This window comes from Lagenorhynchus albirostris, chromosome 4 (assembly GCF_949774975.1).
Source record: "Lagenorhynchus albirostris chromosome 4, mLagAlb1.1, whole genome shotgun sequence".
Taxonomy (NCBI): domain Eukaryota; kingdom Metazoa; phylum Chordata; class Mammalia; order Artiodactyla; family Delphinidae; genus Lagenorhynchus; species Lagenorhynchus albirostris.
In genome coordinates this window covers 35,904,668-35,922,667 of record NC_083098.1, presented here as the reverse complement: position 1 = coordinate 35,922,667, position 18,000 = coordinate 35,904,668, and the positions used below count along the sequence as shown (strand labels likewise).

The window sequence follows — 18,000 nt, the reverse complement described above, 5'->3', positions numbered from 1 at the left end:
TGATACATCAGCTCTAACTACCCAGTGCTTTTAAAGTGCAGCGAGAGCTCAGACACTTGAAAAGAAATCTCAGTGCAAAGTCATCTTCGGACTATACACTTTCTCTGACATTTCTCACACGTCTAATTTGATTGAGAAATTTTTTTGTGGTAACACATTGATCAAATCATTCTTAGAAAAGCTCTCTTTTTACATGCACATGTCATTGGATTACATATACTTATTCAAGTTATATAATTTCAGTAACAAGTGCAAGTGTTCCAAACAAATTGGGAGCAAACCTAACATGCATGAGTTGGTAAGTTGCATCTCAGGTGGAGAGGAGCAGTAGAATTGTGCAAGCCTGTTAGAGTGTACAGAGGGCGTGGGAGAGTTGGTTAGTCAGGCCAGTAGGTTAAAAGGGAAGGTTGGTAAAGGGTGCTTTTGCTGTATTTCTGCATTGTGTAAATAAACATTGAAATGAGATTCCTGTTCATGGATATTTATTTTAAAAATGGACATTGAAGACACCCTATGAGTTAAACAGACATTGACAGAATATTTGCTCAGTAGTCAGGCCTATGCTGATGATTGTCCTGATGCTACAAAAAATGAACAAGGAACAAAACGTAATGGATAGAGTATAGACTTAAACTGAATTTGAATCTTGGCTTTGCTATTTAAATGCCATGTGACCTTGTCCATATTCCTTAACCTCTCTGAGCCTGATTTTCTTGTCTGAAAAAGGGGGATGATTCTGTTCTTTCTTATATAAGACCTTGTGGAACACTGTGATTAGATAACTGGTTATATAGAGGTGAGACATGCTGGGACTTCATTAAGAGCCCGGTTGGGATTGAGGCTTGAGCCAGAAATAAATGGGGCTAAGAATAAGGGCATAATTTGGGGCAGGGCGGGTGGCAAGCACTCAATAAATATTTTTTAAATTGAGGGTGGCATGCATTCCAAATTAAAATGTTCAAGGATGAGTGACAAATTCAGATATGAATGAGGTGCTTCAGGATGCATGGCAGCAGGGTCTTGTGGTGGTGCCTACTGTTAGGCTGATGACAATGTCTTTGATTCAGGAAGAGCTCCCCTGAGTGAACAGTGATCCGAGCGTACAGCTCCTGTGTTCTGGCTTGTCTGGAAAGAGACTTGGTAAGGGCTAGGCAGTTGTAATGACCAGAGCTAAGTAAGTTTGGGATTGTGATGTCTGTTAGGGAACGGACAGCAAACCCAGAATCTGGGGTCATGCTCAGTTCTGTGGGGCTTTAGGGTTCACATTGTGGCTTGGTAAGCATGGGGGTGCTTTGGGGGAGCACACCACATTTAGCACAGCAGGATTAATGACGGGCCATAATCATTGATTAGGCTCCTAATAAACTTTGCAGTCTTGGTCAGGATCAGTTTAGGACTGAATTGGACTGAACTTGAAGATTTAAGGCTTTTAAGGTCTGCAGCTAGACCAGGCTAGTTCACATAAAAATTAATAACGATTTTACTGCTTTTTATACATGGCTTGCTCTTTCCCTTTCATACTTCTAAGCTATTGAGCTTGCCTGTTTTTCCACTGCCAGTATTGGTCCTGGTAAATTCCAATTTTCAATAATAGTTCATTAAAAATTTATGGAGCATCCATTTTGTGCCAGACAATGTTCCAGCCGTTGGTGATGCAATATCAAACAAGACAGGCAAGGCTTCTGTCCTGAGAAATGTAAAGCCTCTTACTTTACATGTAATTGGGTGTTTCTAGTGACTGTATATATGTGTACATTAGCCAGTGTGCATCATTCTTAGGATCTAGGTATCTAAGTGATATAATTAGTAATCAGAGGATTGTGTGGTTAGTGTGGAGTCACAGAGAAGGGGATTTGCTTCAAATGGATAAGAGAGGGCTCTAATGAACTATCAAACACACATTTCTAGTGACTAGAATATTGATTGAGTGCCATCAAATCCAGTGTCTCTCCACACTGTGTGGTATCCAGAAAAACTCTGACAAATAACTGCTCTTCAGATAACCCATTTCTGAACATTTGATATTCAGTAGTTGTCTTTTCTACCCTCAATCACTTGAGCATGTGACAAACTGTACCAGCCACAGTGCTTGCTGAGGCCAGAATTCCAACCAGAGGGTAGAGGGCTGTAGTATTTTTGAACTATCCATCTGTCTCCATATGGAAATTGAATAACATGGACCATTTTGCACCTTATGTTAAAAATAATTTTTTCTGACAGAGACTATAACTGTATACTTGGTTATGGTTTAAGCTTGGTTACAGTCATGTTCTAGATCTGCCCTTTAGTTATCCTGATTGAATGACCATTCTCCATTCTCAGCCACACATTTAGAAGTTGCCCAAGTACCAAAGGAGTTCAGTAGAAGGAAGGCTCATCTTCAAGATGAACAAAACATCTACTGAACAGTTTTACAAATTTTTACAGTGGCATCTTAGCATAAAATTATTTAAGTGAGTATATAATACTGCATATTTAAATTATTGTTGAACAACTCAACATAATAAGGAGCCCTTAGATTGGCCGTCTGCTAGAAACTTCATGGGCCGGTGGACTCTGGCTAGTTGTCCTATTAGAATTCAAACCTCAAATCTTGAACTTACTATTGACTTCACTAATGGCCTTGAGTAAGACATTAGCCTTTCTGTCTGTTTTACAGCTATTAAATGAGGCTAATGATGCTTTGACACCTCGTAGAAATGTTGTAAAATATACTAAAGCTTCTAAAAATATTAAAGTGCTCTATGAACGTTAGCCAGAAAATGGAACAGCAATAAAAAGACTTGAGGCTGTGAGGAAGAAGAACTCATTTGAGATTGTTTGGGATCGCTGGATAAAAAGTGCTCATGTAATCTTTCCCTTACTCTATATTCTCAGTCTTTATAACCAGGATGTATTATTTGTGACCAAAAAAAAAAAGATTCTTAATTTGCTATTGATTTCTCTCCACCCAACAAGTCTTGTGTATTTGGATTAGTGTGGAGACAGCACTCTGGAGTGATGGCAGTACTGTTTCATACCTTCGATTTATAACAGCCTTTTCCATTGGTTTGACTGTGGTGGCTGCAGATATTTCTCGTAGCAGAGTCTACAGAAAGCTTACTGTTTTTCCACTTGAACTCTGTTTCTCTTATGAGGTAGAGCATTAAGTCCTTTGTGTCTAAAAGGGTTTTGGCAGAGGATGTGCTTGGAAAACACTTGTTAAAACTTAAAAAAAAAAAATGCCTTGAATCAAACCTTTAGGATTAGTGGTTGTTTATGGTATAGCAATGAAAATCCTATCATGGGAGTGAATTTATCTGACATTCTAATACCTAGAGATCTGTTAACTTAGTATTTTATCACTTTACCAGAATAGTGATAATTTTAGTTTATTTTTATTATCCAGAGGCAAAAATGATGACTTTCTTTTACATTAATAATTACTATAAAATTTTAAATTATTTACAATTGAGTTTTGATCTTAACTGTATTTTATTATGTTTTAAGTTAGAACTCGGTAAGCCTCATAATTTTAACCAAAATATTTGACCAATGAGAACATCCATTTTTAATCATGCCAGTTAAATTATGTTTTACTCTATATAAGTTAAGAGTATAGAACAGATGAAGAACTTATTTAAAATTTAATATGGAAGAAGCCATTGAGGTCAGCTAGTTTGAGATAATCTAGTAGCTTTATTATAAAAATATCCTATAGAACTAGATGGACATCACACTTGAAGTGGTTTTTTAAGTTCTTGTTTGGAGAAAAGCTAGTTACTCCAGAAGCATTAGTAATTATGTTATTTGCTGTAACTTCATATCATTAAAATACATAATCTTTGAAGATGTCCAGACGGTTGAGTCATTTTGGAGTTCATGTTTTAAGGCGCTGCATGTGGTATATAAAAGGTATTTATCTTGATGAACAAAAAATGACTCTATCCTGATTATGACTTAGCATCTTATAAGCAACATTGAATAATTTGTGCAAGGATGAGAAAAATTCGAAATAAATCCTTATCAGGTGGATTATTTTTTCTTGATCTTTGATCTTTGCCTCATGTTTAGGTATGGAGCCTGTGTGGGAGAAAGGACGTTTGCATCTGGCATGTGGCCAGTGTTAAGGGTCTGTCTGTCCAAACCAGTTTAGGTGGTTAGAGTCTAGAGCTGTTAATTTATCTGTGATTCTGGCCTATGTGGTTTGAGATAAGCCAAAGGTTTTATAAGCCCTAGCATTATTGACATACAATTTTTAAAAATTATTACCTTTTGAACCTTGATGTATTAATCCCATTGTCAGGTTAGTAAAATTAATGCCTTTCTGATCATCTGTTTTTTTTTAAATATTTATTTATTTATTTTTGGCTGCGTTGGGTCTTTGTGGCTGCACGAGGGCTTTCTCTAGTTGCAGCAAGCGGGGACTACTCTTCCTTGCAGTGAGCAGGCTTCTCATTGCAGTGGCTTCTCTTGTTGTGGAGCACGAGCTCTAGGTGCGCGGGCTCAGTAGTTGTGGCTTGCGGGCTATAGAGCCCAGGCTCAGTAGTTGTGGCGCATGGGCTTAGTTGCTCCACGGCATGTGGGATCTTCCCGGACCAGGGATCAAACCCGTTTCCCCTGCCAGTGCAGGTGGGTTCTTAACCACTGCGCCACCAGGGAAGCCCTGATCATCTGGTTTAAGTGTACTTGTGCCTTTCCTGAGGACATATAATTTACGATAACTTTACTTTGTGAAAGTATAGCTGTACCACTAACATGTATTCAGAAGCTTTATGATGACTAGTGTAGAAATTTGGTCATGTAAGTACATTTGATTTTTTGGGGGGGGTTAGTTTCTTATTTAGGATTCTATCAGATAGGATTATTATTTTCCATTAAAAATTTTGTTTCATAATTTATAAAGTCCTTCCACTGACCTCTGGTTAATCTCAGTGGTGGCTTAAAGCGATCGTTTCCCCCCACCTGGTGGGCTGTAGATTACATTCCATAGATTTTAACTGTTCAATTTGCTGTTCAGTTTGCTAAGTGTTAACAAATGCATACACCTGTTAACCCCACCCAAATCAAGATATTGAACATTTATAACTTCAGGCCCCTTCCCTGTAAATCCCTCACCCTAACTCAAGGGTGATATGATCTCTATTATAATATATTAACTTTGCCTCTTGAACTTCATATAAATAGAACCACATAGAATGTATTCTTCTGAGGCTGACTTTTTTGGCACAACGTAACATTTGTGAGATTCACGTATATTACCACATGTTCCAGTAGTTTGTTCTCCCTTATAAATATGCTGAGTACTCCTTTGTGTGGATTTACTGCAATTTACCATGTTGAGGAACATGTGTTTAAAGTTTTTGGCTGTTATGAAGAAAAGTTAAAGCACTTTGATAAGGGACATTAACAATAACACACTATAATTAAGCTCTAGTTGGGGTCAGGTAGAGGCTATTATTAAGATGGATGAACTTATTTAATTGCCTATTATATATGATTTTATTTTTTTTCTTTTTCTTTGTTTTGCTTAACATGTGTTTTCTTATCATGTATTTTCTCACTTTTCATTCTCCAGAAATAATTTGATTTTATCTTACAATCTCTTTTTTATGTTAAGTCTAGGCTTTGAGAAACAAAGTTGAGAGATGATGTATGAATATTGATTGCAGACAAGATTGAGAGGAGAGAACACAGAATAATTTCTGATGAAAAATAACATGTACCTGAAAAGAGCTATTTGTCTAAGGAGTAAGCGTGTATGACGTGTGTGTGTGTTTGTGTGTATGAGAGAGAGAGTGTGTGTGCACATATGCACATGCATATATGTCTGTTTTGATTTAGCATTATATTTACAAAAAAACAAAAAAAATCTTTAAAAATTACTAGCAGTCTCTTCAGCCTTGAAAAAATCCCATTGAAGTAAATTTGGTAATCTATGGGGGTCCTCTGAATAATATAAAGCAATTTAGAAAGAAGATGGAAAAGGAATAGGCATGGACAAAAAGGACGAGAGGAAGGAGAGGACAGAACGAGAAAGAGAGGAAGAGGAGGATGTAGGATGTAACTGAGTCATACTGTGCCCTCACATGACCCAATTTTTTTCTTTAAAATAGAGATCTTGCTTAAGGCCTTACTCATTTTATTACACATGTAAAGTTGTTCCTCATTAACTATTCTATGATACCTACTGAACACTGATAGTTAGATAAAGACTCTCCCATTTTTATCAACATTACAGATTTTGGAACAAGGAAGAAATATTTGTTGATGGAAGAATAATGAACCCTTGGTAAAGGATCTCTTAAATAGATCATATTAGGAATTTTCTTTTTTCCTTCATTTAAAAAATTTCTGGTTTTCAGACATGTTTGAATGAAAGTTTAATCCAATCCTATTTGTGCTTAGACCAGATGACTGACACAAAAGGGAGATAATGAATATGAACTATTTTGACAATTATATTTGGCAGTTAATTTGGTGATTATCCTCCATAGTTGTAAATATATCCATGCAACACCTTTGAAAAGTCAGAGGTGTCCTTAGTCCCCTGTATTAAGAGATGTATATCTTACTTCTGTTCTTTGAGTTAACTGATAATCTTGGCCCTTTAAACTTGCCTGTTTTTATTTTAATTAAAAAAATATATATTTTTGAGGCCCACTGATAGCACTTGTCAGTGTCTATTTTCTTCTTTAGACAGTAGGTCGACACCTTAACCTCACAACCCTGATCTAACCGGCTTAAATTCTGGTTATGAAGGTAGTTGTTTGTGAAATTCTGAGATTGTGAAAAGGAAGAATCTTAGAGGATCTGATGGAGATACAGAAGAGAATTTTGACCTATAGAAGTAAAATGTATGTTCAGTTTGTCGAGAGACCAGCAGTCATGTGTTTTGATTTGTAGTAATTATAGAGAGGAGAGACTAAAGGAGAGGAGATTAAAATGGATTAATTCTGATTAATGATAGGAGAAATAGAATAAAATATTCTTCTTGGAAGAAGGGACTACCTGCCTTCTGTGTTTCAGTTACTTTGCTAAATGCTGACCTCACTTAGTCTTTGTAACATCCTAGACAGAGGATGTTTATTTTTTTTACAAATCAGAGAATTCCAGCTCTGAGGGGCTAAGTGACTATGGTGATACAGTGAGTATGGAGCTTATCCAGCCTTCAAGGCCAGAGCTCTCTAACTCTAGAGCTTGTGGTAGAGTTTCCATTCTCCATTCTTTACACACTAACTCCATTCTGCCCCTGAGGCTTTACAGGAACTCAGTGACAGATTGGGGATTAATATCTACAGCTCCTGAGTACTCTCATGCCTGTGAACTTTAGACTTTGTGATCCAGAGACCACTGTGAAGGGCAGGAGCACTCGGATGATGGAAACTCCACATGCCCCTACCAAATGTAAGCACTGCCTTTTAGAATCCTGGCTCTAGGATGACTGGTATATTTGTTCATTTTGTTCACTCCCAAATCCCCAGAACCTAGACTAGTGGTTGGTATTAATTAGAAGCTCAATAAACGTTTTTCAAATGAATAATGAGGGAATGCCCATAGGATAGGTTGGCCCTGTTTGATGAATCGAGGCTGAGCCAGGCAAGAGGTCCTGGCAGGACAGGAGGAAGGGGACCTGGGAACAGACATTTGTACTTTCTGGGCAGGAACTCAGGGTCATGATTTTGGTTTCTCAGAGGAGTGGTCAGTACACAGTACAGTAGGGTCCACTGGGAGAAGGGACCTAGTTAGGGGAGCATGTGGACTGGAACTGGGTCTGGGGAGCAGAGCATCACAGTGCCCAGGGCCACATCAGTGTGGGGATAAATTAGTGCCCACTGGGTTGAGCTGCTTAATTAGAGCCCTAATGTTCTCTCTGCTTAGAGATAAGATTAGATTCAGATCTAAAGCTTCCAGCTATGGAACTGATGGATGCAAGGGCAGGGAGGCAAGCTGTCATTGAAGGACCCATGGACCACTTTCTTTACTTATGTCCACAATGTGTTAGGAAAAATGAATCCTGTGGGAATGTTCAGGTGTTTTGTTTGTTCAACATTGTCTTACTAATCAAGTTCCTTGAGATCAAAGGAACGTGATTGATGTCCATTAAACTTTTTCTAGTATGATTATAGGTTAAAGCTGTGTATTCACTTAATTTTATAATATGATTGTATCTTATTGCAAATATTTTAGAAATATTAGTTTTTCAACCATTATTAGTTTTCATTGTCATTGATTATAATATTTCATTATGTGAGTGTAACATAATTTAGTTAATTGTCATACTGTTCAATCTTTAGTTGTTTCTGTTTTTTTCCCTACTCTTGTAAGTAATGCTAAAGTAGAATTCATGGATGTAGCCTGTTTCATTTTTTGAACTATTTTCTCAAGGTACATTCCCAGAACATACTTTCAGGGTCAAAGGCTTTAAACTTTTATATTTTTTGGTAGCTCTTTATGAATGTTGCCTGTTTCCTTTCTAAGAGAACTGACTAGTTTACAGAGACAGCAAAAATGTGCTAGGGGCCAAGGTCTACTATACCTTGACCTGAATGTTTGATGTTAATTTTTTTAATCAGTAGTCATAAAATGCTCTTATTTTAATTTATATTTATTTGATAATTAGTCAGGTATCAAATATATTTTCTATTTTTGTATGTTGTGTTTGTTCTTTTCCAAATTGTCCCTGATTATATCTTTTACTTTTAGAATATTTGATGCAAAAAGAAAGCAACCTTATGCTTATTGTGAATGATCTGGCATAGAACGTCATCTTGTGAGGGAGAAAGGAAATCGTGGCATTTCATTGTAATGGGATTGAATGTTCAAACTAAGAACAAAAGCCTTGAATTAGCGCTAATGTGCTACTCTGGTCATGTGCCAGGCACTGTGTTGAATGGTTGACCAACTTTTTAAATTTTTTCAACAACTCTGCAAGGTAGGTGCTGTCTTCATTGTACATTTGAGTCACTGTTGACTAAGTTGGAGACTTTAGAGAAAACTTGGGTTAAAAATAATGGAAGAAACAGCTGTAAAAAGGGTAGTATAGGAGAGGGGGCTTTCATCCTGCCTGAAAACCATATTGCCCCCATATTTCTTCTTTCAGTGCTACCTTTGCCTTTCTCCTTCATTTATTATATCATTGGAAATCACATCAATTACAGATGTGTTCTGCTTAAGAGTCAGCCTCTTTTAAAACTTTAAATACCTCTGGAAGGAATTTGTCCTGGAAGGTGATGTGTTATTAACTCTTAATATGAATTAATAATAAGATGGCTTTCCTTTTGACCCTGCTGGCAGTAGCTATCCCAAGGAATGGAGCTTGGGTTGGGGGGGAGGGTGTTCGGAGGGGGAGGCGAGGTAGGTGTATTTAGAGGATGAAACACTTAGCAGGAAAGGCAGATCTGGGTGGAGGATCATAGCTGGGTACACAGCACAGAGAACTGGCTGCCTGTGGCCCAGCTTTAGAGCTTTGAGATGTAGAAGTGCGAATGAGGTGGCAGGATGCCAACGACAAACACTTCCTATTTCAAAACTCTGTCCCTGGCCAGGCCTACATCCCAGAAAGAGGAAGGAAACTTTCTTCTTCCTTCTCTGTACCCACTGCCCCCTGAGGTCATAGCAGTCAAGTAGTAATATTATGTTCATTGCTATTGTGGTTTATAACTATTTTTAATACTGTTTCTATGAGTAAATGTGCAATGAGTGTCATGTAGCCAGTTGAAAAAATAAACTTGTGGAACATGACTTATTTATAAATTGGGGACTAAATGCAGATTTTAGAAGACATATGCTAATGAAAGTTATAGGTTATATTTCATAATGAGGCTTTTTTACTCTAACAACATATAGCTTCTTTAACTTTGGGGATAATTTCTACCCTCTGCTCTTGCCCTTCGGACAGCTGTTTACATGTTTTCACGTCATTCCTGGCACACAAGGCCCTGGCACTTTAAATAAACAGGTGCTTCTGTTATGACTATAAGATGGCTGGGAAATTAATAAAAATTTGCTTTTTAGCAGTACACTGACTGTAACGTTAATAGGGACTGAGCTGTGAGCATCGTGTTTGCATGTTTTCCTAGACATCTGGAAATCTTACATCTATGGAATAATCAGACCCCATGGTAGTATCTTCTAATAAACACCCTGCTAATGGCTCAGGATTTAAAAGATTTACTACATAAATTATTTCCCCCTATGGAATAAGTACCCAAGCTGAAAATAAACTACAGATCCTAATAGCCAAGCAGAAGGAGTGTACTTGTCTAAGTGAAACATCTTATATGTAATTTGGCTTGTCAGACAATGTGAAGTAGGATGAAAGCTTCTTACTTTAAAATGTGCAGCTGGTGTAAGAGTGTCATATGGGTGCTCATTGTTTGGCCTGGGTGTCTTCTGTGCCAAGTGTTCTACTTGTCTTCAGGAGTCAGCGGTAGCTTTCCCCCCACTTCTTTGTTTATTGCAGAAAACATCTCCACAGTATAAAATGTTTAGGCTTTATGTGTCTCCATATGTTGGAAATCAACATATCTAGATGGGAATTTTTTTTTCTGTTTAACAAAATGATAGCATATGGAGTTAAGTTTATTTAATCAGCTGGCATGTTCTTTTACTTCATGTTTCTCCGAGCACTTAAAGAGATTGCTATTCACATGAACAAGAAGAGGAATGTGTAGAACATCTTACTGTTCTACAAAACACTAGCTTTATGACTAAAGGCCTTTCAGCTTCATGGTACTCAGAGGACAGGCCAAACTGAGGCAGTTTATGGTGAGTGGTGGGTGATAGTCACTAAATAAACAGCTCACTTACCATTGCTGTATTGGCTAGAATTCTAGAGGTCCAGAAAGGCATTTCTTTACTTGCTTCTCCTTGACTTTCTTTAGAATAATATGTGACCATTTAAATGGTGCATATTCATGACTGAAAATTTAGAAAATAAAAAGAAGAAAATAGAAAGCCTCCATACTAGTGTTAACCAGAGATAACATCCCCATTAACAATTGTGGAATATTCCTCTAGTACTGTCTCTGTGTTTATGTGTATGTGTACTTACAAAAAAAGGGACTGTTTAGAAATTAGCTTTTTATACTAAATATATTAGGAACATTCTTCCTAGTCATTAACTATTTATCTACTATATCTCTTTTAATTCAGTGGGCCCGCCATATCTTCAGGTTCCACATGTGCGGATTCAACAAACCAGAGGTTAAAAATATTTAAAAAAAAAATTCCAGGAAGTTCCAAAAAGCTGTGTGCTGGTAACTATTCACATAGCATTTAAACTGTATTTACAACTATTTACATAACATTTACATTTTATTAGGTATTATAATTAATCTATAGATGATTTGAAGTATATGGGAGGATATGTGTAGGTTATATGCAAATACTACAACATTTTATGTAAGGGACTTGAGCATCTGTGGATTTTGGTATCCTTGGAGGATCCTGAAACCAGTCCCCAGTGGAAACCGAGGGACATCTTTGCTTACAAAGTATTCAATTTTATTGATAATATAGAATTTGCATAATCTATATTGTCCATTGTTATTGGACATGTAAGTTCTTTTCAATTTTTGATATTATAAACAGCACTGTAATTAATATTATAACTAAATATATCCACATCCACAGTTTGTTCCATGTGTAGTATAATAGACTGGGGTTCCCCCGAAAGCAAAGCTTTTGGGCAGTTAGTTTAGTTAGAAAGTGATCCAAGAGAGTGACAGTGAGTATATGGGGGATTTGAATTGAAAAGGAGGGAAAACCATTTCAAAATGTGGTATAGATATAAATGTGACATGTTTATTTTCACCAGGACCTTTTCAGGGGCCTTATGAAATGTGTCTCAGAGCTATTTGCTTGGGGAAGAAAATGGGGAAGCATTTATCTGTCATCTTCCTTTGAACCATTCTCCACTGGTCCAGAGTGGTCCCACAAGCATTGTTTCCCCTGTGCTTCCAGGTTGTGCATGTGTGGGTCCCTAAGTGCACCCCCAGTAGGCAGCCACAGACAGGTACGGTAGGGGCTGGGGTGAGGCACTGGTAAGTTACATCTTCACAAAGGTGATCAAGTCCTACTTGCACTTGGTTGTTGCAGTGGTAGCTTGAACAAGAGGTGGGACTGAGAGGATTTGCAGTAGGACACAAGTGTCCCATATACATTTTAGAATAGTATTTCTGGGTCAAAAGACATCCAAAATTGTATCTCTTAAAATACAAATACCCACCAGAGTAACAAAGTAATTTACTTTCAGGTTGATTTATTTATTAAGCACCTATATATTCTCCTGCTACCTGAGGATACAACAGAGGGTAGAACAGATGACTGCTGTCTCAGAGTATATGTTCTTTTGCAGGGATAGAGAGAGTCAATGTGGGAACAGATACGTAAAGATTGATTCTGACAGTGCTGAGTTTTACAAAGCAAATGAAATGGAGCGATGCTGGTAGTAGTGACCTGCAGGAGCTGAGACCCTGGTGAGAGCACCAGGGTCTGAGTGGAGAGCATCAGGGTTGATGGAATAGAACTAAGCGGGAAACGTAGGAGGAGTCTGTAGGAAGGAGTGGTGAGGGCCAGCCCCAGACAAACTGCCTACTTTACATTTTTTCGTAGGGCTTGGCATACCCAAGAGAGATGTTTTAGCTTTTGGAATGTGGTCCTCTCTCAATATATACACTAAATGGGAATTAATCACTTTTAGATTCTTAGAATATATCATTAATACTCAGACTATATTAACAATATAATTGCTTTTTCTTTGACATTTTGTAATACACTTCAGGATCTTAGAGTGCCTTAGGATTTTAAAAATCAATCTCAGAGTTAATACTAGTGAAGCATATTGAAAAGGAAACAAATGAAAATTTTCCATTAGATCATAGTGCTTTGTGGCTATAGAGGTTTATTGTGTCAATATACTTCCATTTCGACCTGAATCAAGATGATGGAGTAGAAGGACGTGCTCTCACTCCCTCTGGTGAGAACACCAGAATCACAACCAGCTGCTGGACAATCATCGACAGGAAGACACTGGAACTCACCAAAAAAGATACCCCACATCCAAAGACAAAGGAGAAGCGACAATAAGATGGTAGGAGTGGCACAATCATAGTAAAATCAAATCCCATAACTGTTGGGTGGGTGACTTACAGACTGGAAAAAACATATACCACAGAAGTACACCCACTGGAGTGAAGGTTCTGAGCCCCATGTCAGGCTTCCCAAACTGGGGGTCTGGCAACGGGAGGAGGAATTCCTAGAGAATCAGACTTTGAAGGCTAGTGGGATTTGATTGCAGGACTTCAACAGGACTGGGGGAAACAGAGACTCCACTCTTGGAGGGCACACACAAAGTAGTGTGCGCATCGGGACCCAGGGAAAGGAGCAGTGAACCCAGGGGAGATTGAACCAGACCTAACTGCTAGTGTTGGAGGCTCTCCTGCAGAGGTGGGGGTTGACTGTGGCTCACTGTGGGGACAAGGACACTGTCAGCAGAAATTCTGGGAAGTACTCCTTGGTGTGAGTCCTCCCAGAGTCTGCCATTAGCCCCAACAAAGAGCCCAGGTAGGCTCCAGTGCTGGGTTGCCTCAGGCCAAACAACCAACAGGGAGGGAACCCAGCCGCACCCATCAGCAGTCAAGTGGATTAAAGTTGAGCTCTGCCCACCAGAGCAGCAGTCAGCTCTACCCACCACCAGTCCACCTCATCAGGAAACTTGCACAAGCCCCTTAGATAGTTTCATCCACCAGAGGGCAGAGGGCAGAAGCAAGAAGAACTACAATCCTGCAGCCTGTGGAACAAAAACCACATTCACAGAAAGACAGACAAGATGAAAAGGCAGAGGGCTATATACCAGATGAAGGAACAAGATAAAACCGCAGAATAACAACTAAATGAAGTGGAGATAGGCAACCTTCCAGAAAAAGAATTAAGAATAATGATAGTGAAGGGGATCTAGGACCTCAGAAAAAGAATGGAGGCAAAGATCGAGAAGATGCAAGAAATGTTTAACAAAGACCTAGAAGAATTAAAGAACAAACAAACAGAGATGAACAATACAATAACTGAAATGAAAACTACACTAGAAGGAGTCAATAGCAGAATAACTGAGGCAGAAGAATGGATAAGTGACCTGGAAAACAGAATGGTGGAATTCACTGCTGCGGAACAGAATAAAGAAAAAAGAATGAAAAGAAATGAAGACAGCCTAAAAGACCTCTTGGACAACATTAAACGAACCAACATTCGCATTATAGGGGTCCCAGAAGGAGAAGAGAGAGAGAAAGGACCTGAGAAAGTATTTGAAGAGATTATAGTCGAAAACTTGCCAAACATGGGAAAGGAAATAGCCACCTAAGTCCAGGAAGTGCAGTGAGTCCCATACAGGATAAACCCAAGGAGAAACACACCGAGACACATAGTAATCAAATTAGCAAAAATTAAAGACAAAGAAAAATTATTGAAAGCAACAAGGGAAAAACAACAAGTAACATACAAAGGAATTCCCATAAGGTTAACAGCTGATTTCTCAGCAGAAACTCTACAAGCCAGAAGGGAGTGGCAAGATATACTTAAAGTGATGAAAGGGAAGAACCTACAACCAAGATTACTCTACCCAGCAAGGATCTCATTCAGATTCGATGGAGAAATCAAAAGCTTTACAGACAAGCAAAACCTAAGAGAATTCAGCACCACCAAACCAGCTCTACAACAGATGCTAAAGGAACTTCTCTAAGTGGGAAACACAAGAGAAGAAAAGAACCTACAAACCCAAAACAAATAAGAAAGTAGTCATAGGAACATACATATCAAAAATTACCTTAAACGTGAATGGATTAAATGCTCCAACCAAAAGACATAGGCTTGCTGAATGGATACAAAAACAAGACCCATATATATGCTATCTACAAGAGACCCACTTCAGACCTAGGGACACAGACAGATTGAAAGTGAAGGGATGGAAAAAGATATTCCATGCATATGGAAATCAAAAGTAGCAATAATCATGTCAGATAAAATAGACTTTAAAATAAAGAATGTTACATGAGACAAGGAAGGACACTACATAATGATCAAGGGATCAATCCAGAAGAAGATATAACAATTATATATATATTATATAACCCAATATAGGAGCACCTCAATACATAAGGCACTGCTAACAGCTATAAAATAGGAAATTGACAGTAACAGAATAATAGTGGGGGACTTTAACACCTCACTTACACCAATGGACAGATCATCTGAACAGAAAATTAATAAGGAAACAGAAAAATGACACAATAGACCAGGATTTAATTGATATTTACAGGACATTCCATCCAAAAACAGCAGATTACACTTTCTTCTCAAGTGCGCATGGAACATCCTCCAGGATAGATCACATCTTGGGTCATAAATCTAGTAAATTTAAGAAAATTGAAATCATATTAAGCATCTTTTCTGACTACAATGCTCTGAGATTAGAAATGAATTACAGGGGAAAAAACGTAAACAACACAAACACATGGAGGCTAAACAGTACATTACTAAATAACCAAGAGATCACTGAAGAAATCAAAGAGGAAATCAAAATATACCTAGGGACAAATGACAATGAAAACATGACAATCCAAAACCTATGGAATGGAGTAAAAGCAGTTCAAAGAGGGAAGTTTATAGCTATACAAGCCTACCTCAAGAAACAAGAAAATTCTGAAACAAACAATCTAACCTTACACCTAAAGGAACTAGCGAAAGAAGAACAAACAAAACCCAAAGTTAGCAGAAGGAAAGAAATCATAAAGATCAGAGCAGAAATAAATGTAATAGAAACAAAGAAAACAATAGCAAAGACCAATAAAACTAAAAGCTGGTTCTTTGAGAAGATAAACAAAATTGATAAACCATTAGCCAGACGCATCAAGAAAAAGGGGGAGAAGACTCAAATCAATAAAATTAGAAATTAAAAAGGAAAAGTTACAATAGACACCACAGAAATACAAAGCATCCTAAGAGACTACTACTACAAGCAAATCTCTGCCAATAAAATGGACAATCTGGAAGAAATGGACAAATTCTTCGAAAGGTATAACCTTCCAAGACTGAACCAGGAAGAAATAGAAAATATAAACAGACCAATCACAAGTAATGAAATTGAAACTGTGATTAAAAATCTTCCAGCAAACAAAAGTCCAGGACCAGATGGCTTCACAGGTGAATTCTATCAAACATTTAGAGAAGTGCTAACACCCATCCTTCTCAAACTCTTCCAGAAAATTGCAGAGGAAGGAACACTCCCAAACTCATTCTGTGAGGCCACCATCACACTGATACCAAAACCAGACAAAGATACTAGAAGAAAATAAAATTATAGACCAATATCACTGATGAATATAGATGCAAAAATCCTCAACAAAATGCTAGCAAACAGAATCCAACAACACATTAAAGGATCATACACCATGATCAAGTGGGATTTATCCCAGGGATGCAAGGATTCTTCAGTATATGCAAATCAATCAATGTGATACACCATATTAAGAAACTGAAGAATAAAAACCATATGATCATCTCAATAGATGCAGTAAATGCTTTTGACAAAATTCAGCACCCATTTATGACAAAAACTCTCCAGAAAGTGGGCATAGAGGGAACCTACCTCAACATAATAAAGGTCATATATGACAGACCCACAGCAAACATTCTCAATGGTGAAAAACTGAAAGAGTTTCCTCTAAGATCATGAACAAGACAAGGATGTCCACTCTCACCATTATTATTCAACATAGTTTTGGAAGTCCTAGCCACAGCAGTCAGAGAAGAAAAAGAAATAAAAGGAATATAAAATGGAAAAGAATAAGTGAAACTGTCACTGTTTGCAGACAGCATGATACTATACATGGAGAATCCTAAAGATGCCACCAGAAAACTGCTAGAGCTAATCAATGAATTTGGTGAAGTAGCAGGGTACAAAATTAATGCACAGAAATCTCTTGCATTCCTACACACTAATGATGAAAAATCTGAAAGAGAAATTAAGGAAACACTCCCAGTTACCACTGCAACAAAAAGAATAAAATACCTAGGAATAAACCTACCTAGGGAGACAAAAGACCTGTATGCAGAAAACTGTAAGACTGATGATGAAATTAAAACTGATGAAAGAAATTAAAGATGATACTAACAGATGGAGAGATATACCATGTTCTTGGATTGGAAGAATCAATATTGTTAAAATGACTATACTACTCAAAGCAATCTACAGATTCAAAGCAATCCCTATCAAATTACCAATGGCATTTTTTAAGGAAGTAGAACAAAAAAATCTTAAAATTTGTGTGGAGACACAAAAGACCCCAAATAGCCAAAGCAGTCTTGAGGGAAATAAACGGAGCTGGAGGAATCAGACTCCCTGATTTCAGTCCATACTACAAAGCTACAGTAATCAAGACAATATGGTACTGGCACAAAAACAGAGATATAGGTTAATGGAACAGGATAGAAAGCCCAGAGATAAACCCACACACCTATGTTCAACTAATCTATGTCAAAGGAGGCAAGGATATACAATGGAGAAAAGACAGTCTCTTCAATAAGTGGTGCTGGGAAAACTGGACAGCTACATGTAAAAGAATGAAATTAGAGCACTCCCCAACACCATACACAAAAATAAAGTCAAAATGGATTAGAGACCTAAATGTAAGACCAGACACTATAAAACTCTTAGAGGAAAACATAGGAAGAACACTCTTTGAGATAAATCACAGCAAGATCTTTTTTGATCCACCTCCTACAGTAATGGAAAAAAAACCCAAAAATAAACAAATGGGACCTAATGTAACTTCAGAGCATTTGCACAGCAAAGTAAACCATAAACTAGAAAAAAGGATAGCCCTCAGAATGGGAGCAAATATTTTCAAATGAATCAACGGGCAAAGTATTAATCTCCAAAATATATAAACAGCTCATGTAGCTCAATATTAAAAAAACCAACAATCCAATCCAAAAATGGGCAGAAGACCTAAATAGACATTT

The 18,000-nt window shown here is 37.6% G+C and overlaps 1 protein-coding gene across 7 annotated transcripts in view; it reads left to right on the top strand.

Moving 5' to 3' along the window:
- The window catches only part of KLHL2 (kelch like family member 2), a 115,067-nt gene that overhangs the window by 48,083 nt on the left and 48,984 nt on the right, over positions 1-18,000 (top strand). Inside the window, exon 1 of one of the 7 annotated variants that reach the window (XM_060147832.1) lies at positions 8,715-8,914. The exons of the other annotated variants lie outside the window; for them this stretch is intronic. Coding sequence (XP_060003815.1) covers positions 8,873-8,914 — 42 coding nt within the window. The 5' untranslated portion in view covers positions 8,715-8,872. Of the gene's footprint in view, positions 1-8,714; positions 8,915-18,000 lie in introns of those variants that run through there. 7 annotated transcript variants of the gene reach the window in all.